Source organism: Muntiacus reevesi, chromosome 3 (assembly GCF_963930625.1).
Source record: "Muntiacus reevesi chromosome 3, mMunRee1.1, whole genome shotgun sequence".
Lineage (NCBI taxonomy): Eukaryota > Metazoa > Chordata > Mammalia > Artiodactyla > Cervidae > Muntiacus > Muntiacus reevesi.
In genome coordinates this window covers 8,675,754-8,695,657 of record NC_089251.1, presented here as the reverse complement: position 1 = coordinate 8,695,657, position 19,904 = coordinate 8,675,754, and the positions used below count along the sequence as shown (strand labels likewise).

At 53.3% G+C, this 19,904-nt stretch overlaps 2 protein-coding genes across 8 annotated transcripts in view; one reads left to right on the top strand and one right to left on the bottom strand.

The window, feature by feature from the left end:
- The window catches only part of RALGPS1 (Ral GEF with PH domain and SH3 binding motif 1), a 299,089-nt gene that overhangs the window by 156,969 nt on the left and 122,216 nt on the right, over window positions 1-19,904 (top strand). The window lies entirely within an intron of this gene.
- Window positions 3,083-19,904, bottom strand: part of ANGPTL2 (angiopoietin like 2) — a 35,929-nt gene continuing 19,107 nt past the window's right edge. Inside the window, exons 3-5 of the mRNA XM_065928431.1 lie at window positions 9,151-9,344; window positions 7,243-7,513; window positions 3,083-4,791 (exon numbers count right to left, since the gene is read on the bottom strand). Of these exons, the coding sequence (XP_065784503.1) occupies window positions 4,592-4,791; window positions 7,243-7,513; window positions 9,151-9,344 (665 nt within the window). The 3' untranslated portion in view covers window positions 3,083-4,591. The remainder of the gene's footprint in view (window positions 4,792-7,242; window positions 7,514-9,150; window positions 9,345-19,904) is intronic.

The following is a 19,904-nucleotide window of genomic DNA, read 5'->3' as shown; positions in this document are numbered from 1 at the left end:
ACTTGAGACGTGAGTCAGATGGTAGTGCTGACGCTCACCCATGCCAGACTCCTGGAATGGTCCCTGGAAGCTCCTCTCACTAGACTTGAGTTGAGGGGGGTGGCGAGCACGCACCCTCCCTGTGGTCGCAGGGAGCATAGCATGGGGACGACTCATCCCCTCCCCCTCACCCACCCCTACTCCTTGGAATGCACTTTCTGAGCCTCCACAGGCCACAGGTGGGCAGTCAGCTGATGCTGCAGAACCACCCCTCGCAGGGATCGTCCTGCACCTTGCTGCAGAATGTGGGAACCTTTGGCAGCTATTATTTTGTCGTTAGCCTTTCAAGCCTCAGGTAAAACTGAGGCAGAAAGAGTGGCTGTTTAACATTTTGTTACACTTAAAAATTGTTCCCTTTTCTGTTTAATCCAACTCTCTAGCTTTCCCTTACTGTAACCGAGAGTCTTTCCCAGACCGTATACAACGGATGAGGTGCCCCTGGGAGATCAGGGAACCCTTGAGTTCCCACAAAGCACCTGTGGATTTTGAACGTTGTGGATTCCCGCCCCATGTTTGCAGTAGTTCAAAGGTGTCTCTTTTCAGTCTTGGCTCAGATCCGCTTGGTTCAGGGGAGGGGTGCCGCTCAGCGTCACTCTCTGTCTTCCCGCCATGTTCCCTGCGGGAGTCCAGCAGGTGGGTGCCCTCCCTCCACCAGGGTTCCACTGACTTCCTCGTGGGTCTGTCTGTGGATGCGCTCATCATGGAGACCTTAGTAGCAGGAGGACCCCGTGACTGTCCCATGAGAAGTCCCTGGGCAGGATGGGGGAGGAGGAGGGGTGAGGCTTGGTCGGGCCGAGTGCTGACGGGCTGCGTGCTGGCCGGGGAGCGACTCCCTGGGCGCCAGGAGCTGTGCCTTGAGTACCTCCCTTTCCTCTCCCTGTTCTCTTCTTTGATGCTGTTGGTTTGGTAAACTGCTCCCCTTCCGCCATTTTACCCCAGGGAGAGTGGATTTCCTAGTCTCTGATGCGCTTATTCCTTCCTCTCCTTCCACATGGCTGGGGTATGATTTGACCAAGACTCAGTTTTAGGTATCGGGGTGGGTGGGGCTTGGTGAGATGGTCGGATGACATCACTGATTCAATGGACAGGAACTTGGGTGAACTCCGGGAGATGGTGAGGGACAGGGAGGCCTGGTGTGCTGCAGTCTGTGGGGTTGCAGACAGTTGGACATGACTTAGCAACTGAACAACAACAGTTTTGGGTATTGGGGTGAGTGGGGCTTGGAGAATGGTGATGTCATGCCCTGCTTTTGTTTGCTTCCCAACCAGTTTAGAAAAAAAAGTGGCTACCCCTCATCCTCCCACCCCGAGCTCGCTGCTCTGGGTTTGTACAGAGACCAGTGACCGGTTAGATTGGGCCCTGTCTTCCTCCGCCTTCTGTCCTTGCATGCCACACGCTCCAGTCCAGGTATCCGGGGTGGGCATGGGATGGACCAAAGTTGAGGACCCTTGGTAGTGTCCAGATTCCACTGTGACTCCCACCACTGACTGGGGCTTTGGGAGAAGGGAGTTGAGAACTCTTTCCTTAGAGCCTGACAACCAGAACCTTCTGGTTGCAATCCTGCGGGTGCATTTTTACCAGCATTCTGGCCAAAAGCCCCTCTTTCTTCCCTACTGTGGAGTGAGAACAATAGTCCCTCCTTCACAGGCTGCTGTGAGGTCACATAAGTGGACACAAGTCCAGTTCCCAGCACTCAGTAAACTTCAGTAAACATCAGTCTCTCCACACAACAGCTGTGCCAGAAAAGGCTCTCGTATGGCACCATTGCTTGGTTATCACGAAGAGACATTGGTGAGTCCAAAGGTTTAAGTGCGTTTCAAATTTTGATGTATACATTGCCAGATTGCTCTTTAAAAATATTGAATCAGTTTATACTTCCATCCAGAGTATAGAGAGTATGTATTTCTTCTCTATTCCCTTGTCAACGTGAAGATTGACCTTTTTTCGTTTTTGCCAGTCCGCCAGGCACCCTGTGATGGTCTATGCTTGATTTAATGTACCTCTCTGGTGATTACTGAGGTTGGCCTCTTTTCTTGTTTACTGGCCATTTTTGAGTCTTCTTCTGTGTTTGTGTGAGTCACCAAGTTTTCTGTAACAGTGTTTATATCTTTCTTCATAATTTGAAAGAGTTCTTGGCACATCATGAATGTCAATCCTAAATTTTTCTCTCATTTAGTGTTTGTTTTTCAATCTTGGTCACGTTTTATTTTGCTTTGTTTGTCAGAGGGCAAAAACCATGGAATTTTCTTTAGTCCTACCTCTTGTCTTTTCCTTTATGGTTTTGGGGTTTCCCGTCATGCCCCGAGATGCCTTCCGTGTTCACCGAAGGTGGTTCTCGCAGCTTTTGTGGAAGTCGTATTGGGGCGAGGAAGGCGAAGGCACAGGGATCCTGGTCTGGTGGGGAGCCTCAGTCAAGGGGAGAGGGAGGAAGGCCTATGTCAAGGCGGAGAAGAGGCCTTGCACGGAGGGATGGTGGACCACAGCCAGGGAGAGGGAGGAGTCCTTGCTTCTGAACCAAGCAGTTGAGTAGGCATGCCTGCTCCGTTGTGTCCCACTCTTTGCAATCCCATGGACTGTAGCCCATCAGGCTCCTCTGTCCATGGAATTCTCTGGACAAGAATACTGGAGTGGGTAGCCATTCCCTTCTCCAGGGGATCTTCCCGACCCAGGGATCGAACCCGGGTCTCCTGCCTTGCAGGCAGATTCTTTACCGTCTGAGCCACTAGAGAAGCCCAGAGCAGTTAAGTAGATGGTGTCGTTTGATGAAATGGGACCAGACCTGGGGAAGGGTGTTTTAGGGGTTGACTGTACTGCCTGTATCCAGCAGAGACATCCAGAACACAACTGGACTTAAGGAGGCGGGCCTCCAGAGAGCCTTCATGGCCTGAGGTTCTGTCATGGGACTTCTGAGGGCGCAGGTGGCAACCAGGGGTAGGGAGTGGAGTATCTCTAAACACCAGGATGAATCTCTTCCTGGTGTTACTCAAAGAGGCTGTGGTGTCGGAGGCCCCAGGAAAGCTTTCTAAAACAATAACGCACGATGTAGATACATCCAGATAGCACAGATGGCTTTTATTGCAGATGTGTTATTACAAGGGTAATCTGAGAATATATTAAAAAAAAAAACCCTCCCTTTTATGTACACAAAACGTGCTACATGGTACACTGTGAGACTGCTGAGGTAATAGGCACACAGCCGGACGCAAACAGTACCAAACGTTCCACCGTCTCACCTGCCCACCCTGACCCATGCGCCCTCCAGGAGGGTCTCACCTTCTTGTTCGTCCCTCTCTCCCTGCTTGGCAAGAGTCCCAGCAGTACTGAGCCTGATGCTTCAGGGCCAGCAACGCGCTGACCGAGGGCTCCGTGGCCCCTGATTATTCAGTAACTCACGGCAAGTGGCCAGTTCTCGTTTTTGAGGTGCCTTGTCTCTGGGGAAATGTAGTCTGGAGACGAGATGTGGACACCAGTCGGCCTGAGAGCATGACACCTTTGGTCTGTAGCCGTTTGGGGCCCCCAACAGTTGAATGATGCTTTCTCTTCAGTTGAATATCTTCTGGCAAGGTAGGCTATTACTTCTGCAGAGGTTAAAATGACAGGTAGGCTAACGTGTGACTGGAAAGTACGAGACTGAAATTAACCATTGTCCGTGTGGCCGGGAGCGAGCTTTGGGGTCTGACTTTCCCTTTCCTGACCACATGGAGTCCAGACTGTTTCCTACTGAGAAGCTAGGGAATCTTGCCCGAGGAAGAAAGCACAGGGGGACAGAAAAGGTGAGGAGTAAGTCGGCGGGGAGAAAAGAACAGGAAAGGTGCCTGGAACTCGAGTGGCTGGGACTGGAGTGCAGAAGGCACTTTGCGACTGGTGTGGAGTGGATTCCCAGGTGGGTGGGTGGCTGGCTGGCTGGGGAGGTGGTGAACTGTCCTGAGAACAAGGAGAAGGATAGAAATAGAGAGGGGAGGGTGTTTTGAAACTGGGTTAGGTGCCAAAGAGGATCCTAAGCGAGGAAGTTGGGAAGCCCAGTGTGAGAGGATAGCACTGTGGACGGTCCTAGAAGAAGCCAGGCACGTGCACGCCAAGGACTGCTGTTTGGACTGGAGCCACACAGTCTGTGATGTGCCCTCAGACTCAAGTAACACAACACGAATGAAGTGCTCTTCTCCTAAGAGCAGAGCTGTCACAAACAGCCCTCAACATCTGAGAGTTGGTTATACCTGTGTTTTGGTATATACGGCAAACCTATATATATGTATCTAGATATACGGCACAGGTATATATCTAAACGCATATATACATGGAATACACACAGGTGCACGAGGTCAGCTCACACACGTGTATGTTACGAAGGTACTTTGCAGGTGTGTTTTTATTGTAAGGACTTAATTTACTTAAGGAAAGACTTATGTGCAGTCCTGTCCTGTCTGGGAACACGGAGGGCTGTCCGAGGTGGAGAGGAGGAGTAGGGACAGAGATCGGTCGCATTTATCTGCCGCGGTGACTCAGGGAGTCAGAGTCCAGCATCCCGGTCCTCGCGGCCCTGAGGGGGGCCGGCCTAGTGGAAGGTGTTGGGGTTGGGCCGGATCATCATCACCACCTTCTTGAGCGAGTAGGAGCCTCCGCGGAACTCAGCCCAGTAGACCCCGTCCTGGTAGCGGCTCCGGTAGTGGCCCCCGCGGTACCAGACCCCATTGAGGTTGGAGTGGGCACAGGCGTTGTACCACCAGCCGCCCTTCTGGTAGTGGGCACAGTTGCCTGCGGGAGAGAAAGCGCGAGAAGTTCAGGGAAGAGGTTTGACTTGTGTCTGCTGTTTGCTCTCGGGGGGCTTCCGAGGGACACCCCCCAACTGGGGGGCATTTGGAACAAGGATGCCAGAGAGGGCACGGGGCCTCAGACCTGCTCAGACCTTCCTTCTGACTCGGGCTCTGTGATCTTGGGCGAACGACCTCACCTTGGTGAGCCCCCGAACACTCCTTGTAAAACAAGGATGAGGCGATGCCCCTGCACAAGGTAGGTAGGACCCGCCTGGGAGCTGAAGGAGGCCGAGTACTAGACCAGGGCTAGCTGCAGAGCAAGCACCAGGGAGGGCTCCACACCCCGGGCTTGTGCAGAAAATGGAAATGACCCAAGGTGGACGGGTTGAGAGCCAAAGAGTTTTTCTTAGGAATTTCTTTTTCATTGAAACTATTGGATCAAGAGTCTTTTGAGAGTGACAGAGGAAGTGTTTAAGATGAAATGTTCCTTTATTCCTCCCTACCCTGTCATCCAGCCAAATTTTTTTTTTTTTTTTCACAAAAGCAAGATACTTTCATAAAGTTTCTGGCACCCTCATATCATGCTGGATTGCGCTGCCAAGGACAAGCAGTTCGGAACACCAGTAAAAGTGTGGGCAAGGCACAGGCGGGCATGCAGGGGCATTGCCCTTCCCAGGAATGGGGACGACACTGTCGGGCCCAGGGGGCACCCCACTCAGGGCACAGGCGGCCTTATCAGGTTTGAGGGTTTGGCGACCCAGCGGGGCTAACGGCTCCGCTCCAGAAGCGGCTGTGGGGTGAGGTGAGGAGGGAGCAGGCCGGCTGAGGCAGAACACCGAGAGGAGTCCCAGCGCCAGGCGCCCAGAGCCCCGGCAGCCCAGGTCTTCCCAGAGTTCTCCTCTGGCTCCTTCGGGCTACAACCGGAGGTCACGAGCTCCAAGTGGCTGTGTCGGATTCAGAGGGCAGGGCCCTGGGCATGCCACAGCCAAGCCTTCCCTCTGCCAGGGGATGCCCCTCCTAAGCTTGCCCCGCGCACCTCCAGGGACAGGGAGCTCACTGCCTCGTGTCCAGTGACCCTGCTGCCAGACGGGCCTGACGGTTGGGGCCGCAGAGCAGCCTTCTGCTGCTCCCCATAATGGCTGTAAGCCAGGCTTCTGTCCCCGGCATCTGACCAGCTCAGAGGGGCATCTTCCTGCCCTGCTCTTCCTGAAGCCTGGGCAGCCCCAGCCTCAGCAAACACGCCACCTCCTCAGGGCCCCTGTGGCAGGGTCAGCTCTGTGCCAGGAGTAGGTGGAGGAGTAGGTGTGGAGTGTCCCTGTCTGCCGCCTGGGGACCTGGGGTGGGGAACCTCCTCCGGGGGCAGGCAGCTGAGCTTTTCTGAAAAGCAGAGAGTTCTTGGGGCTCAGTCTCTCAGTTGTGTCTGACTCTTTGCAACCCTCTGGATTGTAGCCCGTCAGGCTCCTCTGTCTGTGGAATTTTCCCAGGCTGGAATCCTGGAGTGGGTTGCCATTTCCTCCTCCAGGGGATCTTCCCGACCGAGGGATCAAACCCACATTGCGTCTCTTGAGTCTCCTGCATTGGCAGGCAGATTTTTACCACTAGCATCCTCAAAGCAGGGGGTAGCCTTTGGCCTGGGACTAAAGGGCCAGGTTCGCCCACGAGAACAGACAGCCTCGGCCTGAAGGGGGCTCAGCCCCTCACAGAGGAGCTATGAAGTCTGCCTGACAAGGGCGCAGGGCCCTTCGTCCCCAGGAGCTGAGGTGCACACAGCAGGGTTGATGTCTAGACTCAGGGCCAGGCTGTGTGTGCCTCTCAAGGTTTTCTGTTTTCTCCCTTGCTTTTTATTTACTAAAGATCTGGACCCGAGGCCTGCAGTCTTGGGCAGGTGGATTCGTCCCTCCTGCCCCATTTCCTCTCAGTAGCTTCCCGCAGCGCTGCACTGACAGAGCACCTGAGAGACTGTTCCTACTCAGAGCCCGCGTCTCCCAAGGCCCAGGCAGAGCACTGCAGGCACATTCTCACCTTCTCACCCCCTTCTCGCCCCCTGCTCGGTAGGTATGTCCTCATTCCCAGATGTGGAAACAGGCCCAGAGGGACTGGGAGGACTCGGGCGTGTAGGAGGCGGGGCAGCCTTGTTCCGCAGGCTGTGTGGCCCTGACTCCTGGTGCTCAGGCAGGGAGTGACGCGGTGCACAGCCCAGCACAATGTCCAGCTTGGCCCAGAGTGGCCCTCTAGCCTGTCACTCGGGGACCTCTGTACCTTCCCCTTTCCGTAAATGCCACGCTGACCCAGCCTTGCAAAGGGGATCTGTGGGCAGAGGGCAGAGGAGTGGACGTTCAGGGGATGGGAACAGAGTTGGGCATCTGGGCCCTGGATGGTCCTGTTCTCAGGCTCGGGAGTCAGAGGCTGGGCTTTGGTTGACCCCGTTCCCCGGCCCTTCACCTGCTCCTACCTGTGTAGACGTCATGGTCTCGGTCCAGGGTGGTGAACTGCTTGCCATTGTGCCAGGTGAAGGAGTCGCCAGCGTTGCCATGGTAGCGCCCCAGCCGCAGCTTGTAATACTCGCTCTCAGGCTCCAGGCGGAAGCTGGCGTACTCTGCAAAGACCTTGCGGCCAGACCAGTCCTCCATGGTCACCAGCAGCTTGTAGTTGCCTTGGTTCGTCAGCCAGTAAATGTTCTCCAGGCCCAGCCAGTACTCACCATCAATGTTCCCAAACCCTTGCTGGGGAAGATGCGGGAGAGTGTTAGTGAGGAATACGCAGCGTGCTCAGCCAGCTGGGCCCAGCTGTCGGCTGCTCAGCACCGGACGCGGGGTCTTAGAAGCAGGCAGGGCAGAAGGCAGGCCTGCGTATAATCCCTTGCTTTCCCCACCTGGCTGTCACTTGATGAAGTCACTTTGCATGTTCTCAGCCTCAGTCAGGCATCGCTCGAGACTATTGATAGAGTGCCTGTTTCGTGCTAAGCATTGTGTGAACATGGGTTCCTCTACGTTGCCCATCCTGCAGGGTTGCTATAGGAATGCACGTAACCTGGTAAATTGAGAGCCTAGCACACAGTAGGCTTGCAACATGAGTTCCTTGGGCAACTCCCTTACCTCCTCTGAGTTTCTGTTTCCTTCTCTGGGGAGGGGCTGTGTGTAAGAGTCTCTTGTAAACTAAGGCACGGGTGTGAGCTCTGACAAAGGCATGATCCCTCCTAGGTCTAGAATCCAGTGGATATATTACCATTTTTCCGTACAGTTTTGAGAGTCATCGGCCAAGTGGTGGCCACCTGAAGTCTTGGAAATAGCTGAATTCGTTAATGATAATAATAACCAGTGTTCAGTAGGACTTAATGCTGGTACTGTTATCAGAGCTTTTCATAGGCTATTTTCTTAACCCTCACACCAGCCGTGTGAGCGGGGTACTCTCAGTGTCCTCCCTAGAGTGGGGGGACTGAGGCCCAGAGAGGCCCAGGGTCACAGAGCTTGAGAGCCAGGATTTGAGCCTAGAGCCCAGATGTAACCCCTGTGCTGACTGCTCTGAGGACGGGAACGTGGAGAGGAGATGGAAGGAGTGAGGGAAGTGAGGCTTCAGGAGCCTCTCGGCAAGGAGGCAGAGGAGAAAGCAAAGGGCACAGGCTGGTCGGGAGGCGGGTTGGAGGACAAGCAGGGCAGGAGTGGGGCCCGCGGAGCCTTGTGTGGGTGTCGTGATCCTGGTGCTGGTCGGCTATGCCTGGGCTGTGTTCACTGCTCTGCCTGCTCCTGTCTGTGCAGACTTTTCATCCCTAAACTGGGTCTGGACCAGCCTCTCCCCATGGGGCTGACCTGACAGTAAAGGAGGTGGGGAGCAGAAGCACCTGCACGTGGCGGGTGTCCTCCGCACGGCCTCTTTGTTCAGAGGAGGAAGCCGGGAGTGGGGCAGAGCCCTCAGCCTTTCCTCCTGCAAGGAGGAGGAGCGTTCAGCTCCCAGGGAACTGGGAGCCCCGAGGCTGAACCCTGGGGTTAGGACCCAGTATCTCCGCAATTCCCTATAGCGGGCCGTGTGGGAGATCCTCCCAGGGCCCTGGAGCCTCAGGCCCTGCCCTTTCTGGGCTTTGAGGGCAGGTCTTCCCCTGGGAGCCCCAGCCGGGACCACGGTGCTCCCCACATCAGGACTGGGCTCTAAGTTCCCTCCCCGTCCGTGGGGCTTTTGTGGTCTGGGCCCCTCACTCTGTATCCTGCCGCGGTTGTCGGCAGGGCCAGGAAGGAGCAGCTGGTCCTCCCCATCTTGGTGGCCCCGTCAGGGTCCTCCTCCCTCGGGCCACGCAGGCCTCACGGGCAGCACCTGCCTCCCTCCGAGGGCCCCGGCGCTCTGGGTGGCGGGGGGTGGGAGTCCTCACCTTGTATGTCTCCCAGTTCCGGAAGAAGTTGACCGAGCCGTCCAGCCGCCTCTGGATGACCGTCCAGCCCCCAGGGTCATGCCTCTGGTCACACCACACCTGCATGAGGCGGTTGGTATTCTCTGGCTTCACCAGGTAGATGGAGCTGGTGTCGTGGCCGTCCTCCAGGGCCTGCAGGCAGTCTCTCCATGGCCCTGGGGGCACAGGTGTGCACGCGTCACAGACCGCCCTGTCGCCTGGCCCCTGAGTCGCATCCTGCCCTTCCCCCCACTGCCGGCTGCACCCGTGGCAGCCCAGCCTCAGGCTGGGCTCCCTGGAAGCCACAGGCATGCAGGGCACTGCTCTGGGTTTGTGAGTTTGAGAAGCAACGTGATGTAAAGACAAGAACCCAGGACTCGGGGGTCCGGATACCTGGGTTCTGGGCACACTTTCACCCTGACTCCTACACGGTGTGGTGGGCCGAGCTTCCTTACTTGCCAAGCCCTCTGTTTCCCCCTTCTGTAGAGGCAACTAATGTTTACCTTATGGAACGGTACGGATTGCTGGGATATTTGTGTGCAAGTCCGGGAGTGATTTTTCTAGGTTGTTTTATTGGCAGAAGGATATGTGAGCCTGCTGAGGGGCAGCAGCATCTGTCAGCACCTATGGGGCTCCGCCTGGCCAGTGAGCCTGGCTTGCTGCCCTTTCCAGCCTGGCTGACTCCACACCAGCCTTCCCAGGGATGGTGCTCGGGGACAGTCGCTGCAGTTTTTAGTAAGTGAACTTCCATGGGGTCACAGGGGCCCCAGCGGTGCCCAGAACCTGTAGCCAGAAATTTTGGGACATTTCTGGGATTCAGACACTGGCCTCCAGATATCTTTTGGGGGGACTTAAGTTTCTGTTCATTGCTTGGTTGTGTCTGACTCTTTGTGACCCCATGGACTCTAGCCCTTCAGGCTCTTCTCTTCACAGAATTTCCCAGGCAAGAATACAGGGGTGGGTTGTCATTCCTTCTCCAGGGGATCTTCCCAACCCAGGGACTGAACCCAGGTCTTCTGCATTGAAGGCAGATTCTTTACTGTCTGAGCCACCAGGGAAGCATTGGAAGGACTGATGCTGAAGCTCAAATACTTTGGCCACCTGATGAGAAGAGCTGACTCATTGGAAAAGACCCTGATTCTGAGAAAGATTGGGCTTCCCTGATAGCTCAGTTGGTAAAGAATCTGCCTGCAATGTAGGAGACCCCAATTCAATTCCTGGGTCGGGAAGATCCCCTGAAGAAGGGATAGGCTACCCACTCCAGTATTCTTGGGCTTCCCTTGTGTCTCAGCTGGTAAAGAATCTGCCTGCAATGCAGGAGACCTAGGTTCGATCACTGGGTTGGGAATATCTCCTGTAGGAGGGAAAGGCTACCCACTCCAGTATTCTGGCTTGGAGAAGTCCAAGAACTGTATAGTCCATGGGGTTGCAAAGAGTCAGACACTGCTGAGCGACTTTTACCTTTACTTTCTTTCTGGGAAAGATTGAGGGTAGGAGGAGAAGGGGGTGGCAGACAGTACTGATCGACTTTCATGTTCACTTTTTTTCTGGGCAAGATTGACGGCAGGAGGAGAAGGGGGTGGCAGAGGATGAAATGGCTGGATAGCATCACCAACTCAATGGATCAAACTCTGGGAGACAGTAAAGGACAGGAGAAGCCTGCTGTGCTGCAGTCCATGTGGTCATTGAGTCTGACATGACTTAGCGACTGAACAACAACAAAAGCATTTCTGTTTAGCTCTATCAGTATATTCTAGAGCAAGCTCACCAAGGACCAAGGCTCTCAGAACTCACGTTTCAAGGTCTGTGAGCTGAAAGGATGGTGTCCAGCCCGTCCCAATACATGGCTCTTCTGAAACTGAGACCAGAAGGGTTCTGTGACCTGTGACTTCCCTGATCTTGGGCAGCCAGGTGGGGGTCACTGCGAGAGGTCTTTCACCCCTCCCTCACTTCCCCTGGCAGTGGTTTCCCATGTTTGAACGTTAGTCAGGTCCTCAAGCGGGCACAAACCTGAGTCACTAGGAGCCAAGTAAACTGGATTCATCCTAATTGATCTGAGGAAACTTCAGATATTTTTCAGGACCTAGCCACTGAACTGTGTATTTTTAAATAATATCACCACACACAGCTTTAGCTTCTCTTCAAAGCAGTCCTTAACTGAAGAATGGTTCAGACCAAAAGTCCTAAGAGAACTCCATCTTATTCCATTTGTGTGTATGTTTGTTCAACAACTGTTAATATTGAGTCCTGGCCCTGGCAGGTCCTGTGCTGGGCGGTGGAAGCCTTCTCTCGACCTGCATTCCCGTGGGTCCAATCCTTTCTGCATGTGGGGGAGAGGAGTGGACAGGCACAGGAGCAGGTGTGTGTAGCTTTTCCCGTGTCGATCAGACTTCTCACGCTCCCTCGTGGCGGTGATGGGGCTGGATTAGTCCTCTGTGATGGTTAAGTAGGATGAGGTTGGGTGCGGTCTGTCGGACACCTCACGTGGGCCTTTCCTGAGGCCTCATGGCGGTGCGTGAGTGTCCCCACCTGGAACCTGACGACAGGGCACGGGCTGCCTTTTTCACCCTTTGTGCCCGGGGCCCAGCAACACCAAGAAGAAAGGTGGGCGTGAGCGCTCACCACTGACTACTGACCGCTGACCCCCTCCCTGCATCCTCCAGGGAGCGGCTGCTCACCCATTTACCCGCCGGCCAGCCCTCTTGGCCCCCAGCACCCGCCCTGTAGCAGATACAACACAAACAGCCACCTCCTTCTTTGCCTTGTGCCTCTTGCATCCCAAGAAGGGGAGCCCACACCTCCAGAAAGAACATTAATGACGGAGAAAAAAAAAATGGGTTGTGTTCAGCCCACGGCCCCGGGGACCAAGGCAGAGAATGGGAGTCTGTCCCCAGCAGCTGGAGCGGAGCGCGGAGCGGGGGTTGGAGACCTCCCAGCTTAACACCAAGTCAGATGCACAAGAGAGGCTGCTGGACATGAAAGCGGGTGACAGAAGGTCCTGCAGAACAGCGCCCATGGAAGACGAGCAGCCGGGCCTCTTCCTCTCCCTGCAGAGCTGCAGCGGGTTCCATGGATCCTCAGGCTGAAAGGCCAGCTTGGAAGGCGGGGGTGCCATGTGCGGAGAGTCTTTGAGGCCCAGGGGGTCGGGGCAGTCAGCTTCACCTGCGCTCCCTGTCTGGGTTCCAGGAGTGGTTCCAGCTTTGCCTTTGACATTTCTACAAAAGGCTGTTTTTTTTTGTTTTTTTTTTAAGAGGCAAGTATTTTTAAAGGTTTTGGGGCCACCAGTACTTTTAAACTTTTGGGGGATGCTCCAGATCCTCTACCCAGAAAGACACACAAATTTGCTGATAATCAGAAGGTAAATGAACCTCCAAACCCCAGATTGTGAAACCTTGGTGCTCAGAGAGGCTTGACTGGAGTGGAAGTAATAATAGAATATTTCTACTAGCCACCACTGCTGGACATTTACTCCGTGCCCCATCCATGCATTCATACCTGAGATCTTCCTGACACTCCTGCCAGGTAGGCTCCCCCCTCCACAGATGAGGACAGTAGAGCGTGGGCACCTTGGGTGACACTCCCGAGATCACGTGGCCGGCAGGGGGCAGGTATGGTACCTGCACCCGGATGGTGTCCAGAGTCCACATCCGGACGTCCTCTTCCTGCTCCTTGAGCAGACTGAACTGCAGGGCAGGGGCCTGGCTGACTTCTCTCTGTGTCCCTACAGCTCATCTTAATCGTTACCCCGCAGCCAGGCTAGGAAAAATAAGAACTTAACAGTTCTTCTTTGTCAAAGTGTTGTGCCTTTTAAAATCTTCCTTGATTTTTCTTCTGTGCTTACCTATTAGTGTCCTTTGCCTGTTTTATAACTATTTTAACTGTTGCAGTGTTTCTTATGACATATCAGCTTCCCTTTTCTTTTTTAAAATGGTTTTTGTTGATGGACTCTTATCATTAGATTTGTGTTTATTTATGTATTTATGGCCTCACTGGGTCTTCCTTGCTGTACTCGGGCTTTTCTCTGGTTGTGGCAAGCAGGCGCTGCTCTCTAGTTGCGGTGCTCCGGCTTCTCGTTGCAGTGGCTTCTCTTGACACGGAGCACAGGCTCTGGGGTGCGAGGGCTTAATAGTTGTGGTGCACAGGCTTAGTTGCTCCATGGCATGTGGAATCTTCCGGACAAGGGACCGAACCTGTGTCCCCTGCCTTGGCAGGTGGATTCTTAACCACTGGACTACCTCCTAAAGGCAAATCTAGCGATTCTTTCTTTTAAGTCTTGTAGGTATGGCATGCTTTCTAAAGTCACGGGGTAACTGTGAAATAGTGTAGACATGTTTAGTGTTTTCTGCTGTTACTAAAATAGATCTCCATGTGTCCCCTGTGTGCTGCACTTCACATGACACTGAGGACCTCCCATCCAGAGTGTGACCTCCCATTCCAGACGGTGATTCCTCGGACACCCCTGCAGAGCTCTAGAAGAGCTCCTGCATTCAAGCACGTTCCCTTTTCTTCTTAAAGGCGCCGGGGCAAGGGTCAGAAGATGAAATGATGGACAAAAGTTAGTCAGGAAATGTTGACAGCAATAAAATGATAAAGTAGCAGAAAACAGCAGCAAGGAGATTGTCATGCAGCTGCATTAAAATGACAGAGTCAAAACACCCGCCTCTGATGATAAACCTGTAACTGGCACGTGTACGTGGTCTCTGGAGGAGGACATGGCTCCCACTCCAGTGTTCTTGCCGGGAGAACCACAGGGACAGAGGAGCCTGGTGGGCTACAATCCATGGGGTCGCAGAGAGTCGGATATGACTGAGCGACTGAGCACATACATGACGTCGTGGTGTAGGACTCGGCGAGGTGTCGGACTTGGACTCAGAAATCTGTGTGCCTGGGACGGGACCCCAAACTTGGAGTCAGCAACCCTTGGCTCAAAGCTCGGTGGCCGCATCGCCTCACTGGGTGACTCTGAGCAGATCCTCACTGAGCCTCCGCCTCCTCTTCTGTAATCAGAGGGAAAGGACCTTACTTTCTGAGGGTCTCTGGAAGACAGCACCCAGCACAAGGCTGACCAGGGCAGGTGCCAGAGAGGGTTCGTGTTTCCTTTCCTTTGACAGTTGAAAGCTGGTAGTTTTAGAGAGCTGTCCACCCCAAACAAGCGACTGGATTTGCTTTTTTGATTCCCAAGACTAAGTGTAAGCTTATTTACTGATAGACGTTTTCCATAAAGGCATATGGTAAAAGTCAGAATTTCAGTGGAGAGGGCCACAAAGAAGCATTGGGATGAAGAATGGAAACCTTTTTTTGTCAATGAAGCTGCATCTTTGGCATGTGGCGGGCGGGGCTCTCCTTAGAGAGTGCAGAGTGCCCAGCGGTGTTTCACTTGGCACTCCTTCTGAAAGGGCAGCCCTGCCCCGAGTGCCAGGCCAACACTAACTCGGCGGCACCGAGGCTCTGAGTGCGGGGAGCGCCCCAGCCTCCTCTCTATAAAGACCATATTTACACTCTCGGCGGAGCTGCGACCAGAACATTCCACGTGAAGAGCAGTGCCGTGGCTGAGCGGAGTCTGCGTGGTTTCCCTGGAGGAGCAGCACAGGGCGTGGAGGGCACACAGGCCCTGGAGTCAGGAGGCCTCGGGGAGAAGGGATGTTGTCCGTGGGAACACAGAACAGACAGGTCTTGGGCCCCCAAGTACCAGGGTCCGGTGAGCGTTGGAGGTCTTCAGGTTTGGGGCCCTAAGTGCCCTCCTGCTCCCTTCCTCCCCGCTGGGGTTCCTTGCCTCCCAGGAAGCTAGGAGCCACATATCGCTGGCCCATCTGGGGCTCAATACCCCCAATGGCGGGGCCTCTCTGTGAAGCTGGGTTGGAGCCCGCAGTCAGTCTGGATCTCCAGGTGACTTCTTAGTCCCAGTGTCCTCCCTGTGGGTCTGAGGCAGACCAGCTTCAGCCCGAATCACCCACCCAGGCCCTGGTGGAGAAGTGAGCTCACCACCTGCATCAGATTTCAACACAGTCACCCCTCCACCAGGGGAATATGGCCCATGAAGATCTGACCAGGCCGACCGGCCGAGGCCAGGAGCTGAGAAGTGGGTGGACATCAGCCCTCTGTGGCTCTTCTCTGTGGTGCCCTGAGGCTTGAGGAGAGGGCAGAGCCCTTCCCGGACGTGAGCTGGCCTAGACCACGCTGCTGGCCTGCAGCCTGCCAGGCGTCTCTACCCCACACCTCCAGACCGGACCTCCTGAGTCCACGCAGAGGAACCCGTGGCCTGAGGGAGAAGTTCTGGGATGTCTTAGTCCGTATGTGGGCAATGGGGAGGGGCTTCTGTGACGGCGCCAGGAAGCACTGCTCTTGTGTGAAAACCATGTGCCGGTTCCCGTTATTCTCACAGATGGTCTGCCTCCAAGTCTTTTGGCCACTCTCTAAAAATGGTTTTCTAACAGGAGAAATGACTAGTTGTTGAAACTGGATCTGGAATATTCCACTCAAATCAATCATCTGAGCGCCAGGACACGTGGACTGCTTAGGTGTGAGTCCGGCCCCTGCCAGTGTCAGGACCCGTCTGGCGTCCCAGGTGAGGCCGGAGAGCTGACACCCAGATGTGGAGAGCGGGTGCTGCCCGAGTCTCACGCATCCAGACAGCTGGGGAAGCCGTGCTTCCGTTGTGAACATCTGTATTCTCTGTCAGTCACCACTTTTCCGTGAACCAGAGCACAAAACAGTGCCCCAACACAGGAACAGCTGGTACATTCCCAAAGCCATCTTGGCCAAGCTCCCGCAGCACCCGCCCCAGAGGTGACCCTCTGAGCGTCGTTTCTGGCTCTTTTGGGGAAAGAGTCCAGATGCTTATGTCTGCTGTTCAGGCCCTTTAAGTCCTTATGTCCTTCATGTCCCTTTAAGCAGGACATGGAGCCCGCTGCCTGGGGCTGACATGCTTTTCTTGAGCTCCTGAAAAGCTTTTCAGGCCTAAAGAAATGTGTTAACTCTAAAATATGAAAAAAAAACCCAAAAACCAAACTGCTAAGTTCAAGTTTATAAGCATACAATTAAATTTCTACAAAGTGTAACATCTTGTCAAGTCCATTAAATTTAGTCTTCAAAAATGTTATTACTTTTGAAAACAATTTGTAGGTTAGCTTTTTCTCACTTCCCAAGAATTCCTTAACATGCCTGATGTTTGCCGAGAACTCAGAGCCAACTATAAATTAATTGTGCTGCTCTTGGCCAAATACTTTCAAACGCTAAATTATTAAAAAATTTCCCTTCAAAATTTTTACACTAAAAGTTACAATGGATGTGCAAGATGGGTATATTTCAGTGCACTTGGTACGTTCTGAGACCTCCCTGAAGGAGAGCCCCTGGGGCCCAGGAAGAGCCTGAAGGGATTCCATATCGCCCGTTTGACCTCAGGGTAGACCAATAAGCAACACTGCTTCCCAGAGAACACTTTGAAAAGCACAGCGTCCACTCCTGGGTGTCCACCAGTACCCTTGGGCAGGGGACAGGTGGGCACTTCAAATCGATTTTACAAAGAAAAGAAGTCAGATGAGGAGTGCTGTGGGGGGTTCTCTGGGTGCAGAGCAGCTCCTCGAGGCTCCCCAGACCGGTGGGGTGAAGCCCCGGACCCCCTGGCTGCAGCGATGAGAGTCTTCTCAGGGCACCTTGTGGAGGAGCTCTTAGAGCCCTGACCATGACCCCACAGGTCCTGGATGGGCGCCCTTTCCCTATGGCTGGCCACCCTGTTCATTCTTCCCAAGAGAGGGAATCAGTTTACAGGCTTGTTCCTAGAGAACCTTGTTCACTGTCATTGATCACCTTTCACTTTTCCCACATGCACACCCCTCTTCATAAACTTTTCTGTGTGTAACTTCACTGGGGTTTGACCACATACCACCAACTGGTAGGCATGCAATTCTAGTACTTGATCTTTTCCTCTTTCTGATCACTGGACATCTGCTCAGCACCAAGCCTGATCTTCCTGGTTTCTTGACGATGGGGGGCAGTGGTTCTGAGAGCTATCTGCCTGGTCCTCAGTCCTTCTCCAGGAAGCCTGCCCCCACCTCTGGAAGAGCTCCACAGTCCTCCTCGGGGTTCCTATAGAGCCTTAAATGTCTGTCTCTACTGGAATATAGTCAGAAGGATGACTGCCACGGATGTAGAGCCTTTCACGTGCTGAGTGCCTTACGCTCTTATTTTAGACTCACGAGGTCCAGTTTGGAGCAGTCCAAATGACTGGGAAGTGGAGGATGTGGGGTTGAAATCCTGCTCTGCCTTTCATGCCGTGGTTCTTCCTACTGCCTTCTCAGGGCAGTGATCATGTGTTGACCCAGTTTAGCGCCTATAGTTACCTCTCGCCTCCCTTACCTTTCCCTGCCTCCCATCTTCTCACCACCATGAGCTGTGTTCCCTTTGTCATCTTCATCCTGTTTTTTTTTCCAGTTTGAGAATCGGTAATAATAAATCCATCCAGTAACAGGGACCACCCCACAGCAGAGGATAATTAGCATCCAGATCAAACCTTGAGAAATGAAACCTGTTTTCTGGGGAAACCTAGACGGCCCAAAGTAGGATGCCTGCTTGTTATGCTCAGTATGGTGGTGGTGTTCGGTCGCCAAGTCGTCTCTGATTCTTTGTGACTCTATGCACTGCAGCACACCAGGCTTCTCTATCCTTCACTATCTCCCAGAGTTTGCTCAGATTCATGCCCATTGAATCAGTGATGCTATCTAACCATTTCCTTCTCTGTCCCCATCTTCTCCTTTTGCCTTCAGTTTTTACCAGCATGAGGGTCTCATCCAGTGGGTGGGCTCTTGGCAGCAGGTGGCCAAAGCATTGGAGCCTCAGCTTCAGCATCAGTCCTTCCAATAAATATTCAGGGTTGATTTCCTTTAGGATGGACTGGTTTGATCTCCTTGCAGTCCAAGAGACTCTCAAGAGTTTTCTCCAGCACAATTCGAGATGCTCAGCTTTCTTTATGGCCCATCTCTCACATATGTACATGACTAGGGCCAGGTGATTGGATTTTCTGTTCTTTTGGATGTTATTCTAGCATACCACCTAAGATTGCTTGATTTCGACATTTGGACTTTTTTTTTTTTTTTAAAAAGCTATTTTATCTGTCACTTAAACTATAACTTTCCTAGCAAAATTTCTCTCTGTGTGTACGTAATTTTAACTTAAATTATTAGAAAAATCTATTCTGGGAAAATCACTTATTCATTTGAGAAAATGACATAAAAGCATTCCAGGCCCTGCAGCTTATTGGCTCATCTTGTGATGAAAGACCAGGATCCAGTGCGTTCTTCCTCCAGGGTCATTGCAGGGGCATCTGAAGCGCCGCAGGGGAGGTGGGGTGGTAGTCTTGTTGTCCCTGGGGCAGTCTCAACATCTGCCTTTCTTCCTTGCTGCTGACCAAGACCACTGGGTCTTTTATAACAGTGCTCGACCCACTGCGTTCAACAAACCTAGCCAGCCTGTCTTAGACGCTGTTGTATGATGCTAACTTAATTCTGCCTCCTTTATCATTTTTTTTCTGGGGGAGCATCCCAGGGTTACAATACAGTCCATCACATAAATCCACCAGAGCAATCCTTTCCTGTGACTGGTGAGCTGGCCAGAGAGCTCTGAGCTCCAGGATTTTCTAGATTACATTCATTCTGCCAAGTGCCAAACTGTTGGGATTTCCAGGTCGAAGGATGCCAACTCACCACTTGTAACAATAACAAGTTGATGGTTTATCTCCCAGGGCTGTAAACAATCTGAGGATTTAGCCAAATGTCCTCCCTGGAATGTGCCTGAGTAACAGAGGAGAGCTTGCCATGGTGCTCTGCTCCAAGGTACCCCAGAAGGAGAGCCCACGTGCTCAATTGCTCAGTCGTGTCCGACTCTCTGTGAGTCCATGTACTGCAGTCCGCCAGGCTCGTCTCTCCGTGGGATTTCCCAGGCAAGAATACTGGAGCAGGTTGCCAGTCCCTTCGCCAAGTGATCTTCCCAACCCAGGGATCGAACCCACATCTGCATTTGGCAAGCGGATTCTTTACCACTGAGCCACCTGGGAAGCCCCAGAAGGAGAGCAGAGAAAGCAAAGCTGAGAGGAAGATGACCCCACTCAAGTGGCATCTGTTTATGAAGAAGCTAGCAAAGAATGTTGTTTGAAATATCACTGGATGACGTCGTTCCTAGTGAATTTGGGAGTCTTATGTTGTTTAACAATAACATTCTAGAGACAAAACAGCACAGGCTATGGAGGCAAGAGAGCCACGCTGGGTTTTCCTGTGGCCTCTGTGACTCTAAAGGCCACGTGCCGGGTGGCCACACCCTCACCGTCCTCACAGTGCCTCTCTCCAGTCCTCCACCAGGCCTCCAGCACATGTGGGACGAGCAGCCCTCACTGGAGAGACCATTGCTTGACCTCCAGAAGGAATGGAAGACACGCGTGACTGATCTCGTTCTCTGTCTTAGACCACAACTGAACGTACATATTTCCTGCCTCGTAGGGGGAAATGAAATATAAAGGGAGGGGACTTGCCTGGCGGTTCAGTGGTTAAGAGTTCACGCCGCCAATGCAGGATGCCCAGGTTCAATCCCTGGTTGGGGAACAAAGATCCCACATGCTGCAGGGTGATGTTAAAATTGCCTTTCTCTCTCTCTCTCTCTCTCTCTCTCTCTCTAAGAAAGCCATCTAGGAAAACAGTCTTGTTAGGGTTGTCTGTGGCTCCATGGCTGGGGAACATCCGTTGTGAGGG